Here is a 3629-nt window from a genome sequence, read left to right as displayed (position 1 = left end):
GTTAGAAATAATTATTACACATATTTTATTGCGTATAATTAGTTGTAGTCCATTCACTTTAATATTAAGATTAAAATACTTATTATCAGAATTATTTTGTAACCTACATTTTAAGGTGGCTATGGCTAAAGTAAAACATAATTCACTAGTTTTTATCCGATCAAGGACTATATTGATATTAGATAGTAGATCATATACTGTACTAAGATTGATGATACTTAAGTTACCTGAGCTGCTTTCTTCAATTCTTCTCCATGCAGTTGACAATTCAGAGAACAAGTCGCAGCCAGTAAAATCTGTGTTTGATTACAAATGAACCACTTAAACAGAATTTCATAGCTATAATTCGTCTATCATTCCTTTCCAATGTTTTTAATATGACAGAATGTTAAGGTTACAATTAACTGTCAGTTTTACGTCTATCATCGGCACTTCTATAAAGTAATATTGATCTATACTATACACGTATGATGGCTACAATCTACTTACTTTAATTCTATTACTAAGCTACAAAAATTCTTTTTATTATTTTATTTGAATATGATAGCACTATCGCAATTTTATTATTCCTAACCCTAAATAGCCTAAATATGGTTGGTGCTATTATCTCACTACAATTAATCCGCGTAAAATTATCGAATGACTATTATGATAATCTTCTATGAATAAAGTGCGATTTAATGCTAGCCCTGTGAGCTTTTCTTTCTAACAAGCCGGGTGTATTCGCCATAATGATGCAGTATTTAATCAAAATCGTGATAAACTATTAAATAATGAAAACTTTCTATTGAGTCTAACTCGAAAAGAGAATACTACCACATAAATCTATAAGGAAAAAAATGAAAACATATTTGCTTTATCTGTTTCTGCTTGAAGATAGATATCTGTCATAATATTTACATATGCAGATTTTTTTATCCAAACCGAATGCTATTTATTTATATTACTAAACTGTAAATGAATCACTTTTTTAAAGTGCTGTTGCACAGATGAATTGCCTATTTTGACAGTGGAGTACTTTAGTTTGAAAGCATTAACATTAGAAATATTGCAGTAAAGTACATTGCCATATTTAAGTATTAGCTTTAAATACAAAATATATTTGCATGTAAGGGAAATATTCAAGACAGCTGCCATGTTTCTTATGTAACTGCAGTACTTTTCAGTTCCCTCTGCGATACTAGGCCTATTTATTTATCTATCATTTCATTGCTACTCAATTACTCATTAAATTAGCAATGTTATTATAATAAGATATGATAGACAATAAATACTATATAAACACTTGAAAGTTGCGATAGCGAAGAATATCTCTCAAAATTTTCATGGCTATATATGTTTTGAAATCTTACGACATAAGATATAGTATACGATTACAGTATATTAGCTGCATTTAGAATGATTTGTTTGAACATAAAGATGATTTTCATTGTTACAAGTAGACTTATTGTAATATGCAATTAATATTTTACTTTTAATCAAATATTTTGGGGAATCAGAGTTATTGTATACTATATTAGATATATCAGAAGTATAAATATGCTGCTTAGATAGTGAAATATTTGTATTATCAAATCTTATGATGACATAGGAATAGTATCGCATCTTAAAAATAATTTCTAAATATAAATACAACTCCCATATAGACATACTGTAGATTATAGAATTATTGTATAGCAATCTAAATGCTATGCTCATCAACAATTTTATAGGATCTAGATTAGTATACGATTGGTTAATGGCAATTAGAAAGCATAAAGATGTCAATTTGTTCGTAAAATATTGTATAAATTTGTTGACGACGATGACGTAAATGGTAATTTGTATAAGGCTGTATCAAAAATTGAGTAGTTTTTTAGAAAATAAATGTAATTACTATACATACGATATGTATTGTAGAATTATTATAAAAAGTAATGTAAATCAATAAATGTTTTAATACGCTAGATTAGACAAGCATTGGAAGTATACGCGCAGAATCTACTCGGATAATGATATATTTCACTCTCTTACTAGTATACACTGCATAGATAGAAAGAAATGATGTAGTATTGGTAGTCGGGAAGACATTTCCTTACCTTCATAATTTCGATTTGAATTTCATCGGAAAAGTTGGTAATATTTGTAAATGTATTAATCAGTTGGACAGTAAGTTGACAGTCAAACGGGTCATTTTCACTACTGGCGAAGCGATCGTCTAAAAGAATTTTCTAAAAATGAAATACCAATAGGCATTGCCGGTAAATCAGTTGATAAACACATTTATAATCTATCTCAATACAATTTCTACGATTGATTATGCGCATATGCTAGCATCAAATATCATCGAGAGTTATCATTTAATTTCAACCAACTACAACTACTGCAAGGATTTCACGAGTAATATCAGTGCTATTAGAAAATAGAGCATCGGCGAGAACATAGAATAAATCCATTCTGGATTTTAAGGCTAATTTTAGTTTGCAGCATTTCAAGCGCAATACTGTAGATTGGATGACTTTTAAGTAGATTGCGATAATAGATGTTTTTTAAATGCGCTCCTATGCTAGTGGCTATGTATAATAATTGTAGATGAATAAAATTATTCAATAATTGTTATATAAATTTGTTTTACTGTCTAGTTTTACGAAAAAGAATAGGAAAAAAATAGCTTTGACAGTGTATGATACTGTACTTATTAGTAATCACAGGATTAATGATAAGACAACCGGAAGGAACAAGCAGATACTAAATAGTTGCCTAATTACTTAAGAGAAATTAATTATTGCTCTTTCTAGGTCATCATAACACTGATATGTATTCGTTGTATTAATTAATAAATTACGAGTACCAAGGAAAATTTCTTTAATATAATTACAGTTGTGTGTTAATTAAAAATATAGCTCACGATGAATAATAGTTTTACAAAATGATTAAAAGCCTTGTTACTAGCTGAATTTAGCATCACCGTTTATCATAAAATTATAGTTGCAAACGATAATCTTTCATTCATATTCTGTATTACAATTATTATTAAGAAAGGAGAATAAAAATTGACTGTTAATGACGATACTACAATTAATTATACTGGCATATGGGTATACAATATACGTAAAAGGACAAAAGAAATATTGGTAACTGAATTTTTTTCAGTTCGTCATATACGACTATTCATTACAACACAGTGAAAGTATCCTATTATTACTGCGTATCATTTTGATTGGATCGAGAAGAAAATGTACTACTGAAGTTATTATTATAGCTTCTTAACTGATGCTGTAGGCAAGAATCATTTTTAACGACACCCACATACGCGTATGATATACGCATATATCATCATGACAGTAGCCAGTAGTTTTGAACTGTCTACATTTTACGAAGGTAGAAATTACCTTAAAGGCATTTTTTATTAATTTTAAAAGTTTATTAGGCTACTGTCTCTCTCCAATAAAAAAAACGTTCCATTAAATTTTTATCTACAGTATACGCAATACGTATAGTTTTACAATAGACTTTAGAACTTAGTGATTAGCTAAAGAATGAACATAACCACTATACCTGTATATCAAGTGGTAAAGAGGATTACAAATTCAGACAGTAAAAGAGAATTAGGTTGTTAAGTAACAACAACGAAGTTTTAAGATACTTTA

The 3629-nt window shown here is 28.6% G+C and overlaps 1 protein-coding gene across 1 annotated transcript in view; it reads right to left on the bottom strand.

The window, feature by feature from the left end:
• The window catches only part of TRIADDRAFT_56511 (uncharacterized protein), a gene marked incomplete at both ends in the record, with an annotated part of 12137 nt that extends 9702 nt beyond the window's left edge, over window positions 1-2435 (bottom strand). Inside the window, 3 exons of the mRNA XM_002112429.1 lie at window positions 228-296; window positions 2079-2210; window positions 2355-2435. Coding sequence (XP_002112465.1) covers window positions 228-296; window positions 2079-2210; window positions 2355-2435 — 282 coding nt within the window. The remainder of the gene's footprint in view (window positions 1-227; window positions 297-2078; window positions 2211-2354) is intronic.
• Between the last annotated feature and the right edge of the window lie 1194 nt (window positions 2436-3629).

This window comes from Trichoplax adhaerens, genomic scaffold (genome assembly GCF_000150275.1).
Source record: "Trichoplax adhaerens TRIADscaffold_5 genomic scaffold, whole genome shotgun sequence".
Taxonomy (NCBI): domain Eukaryota; kingdom Metazoa; phylum Placozoa; class Uniplacotomia; order Trichoplacea; family Trichoplacidae; genus Trichoplax; species Trichoplax adhaerens.
This window is presented reverse-complemented; position numbering and strand designations above follow the sequence as displayed.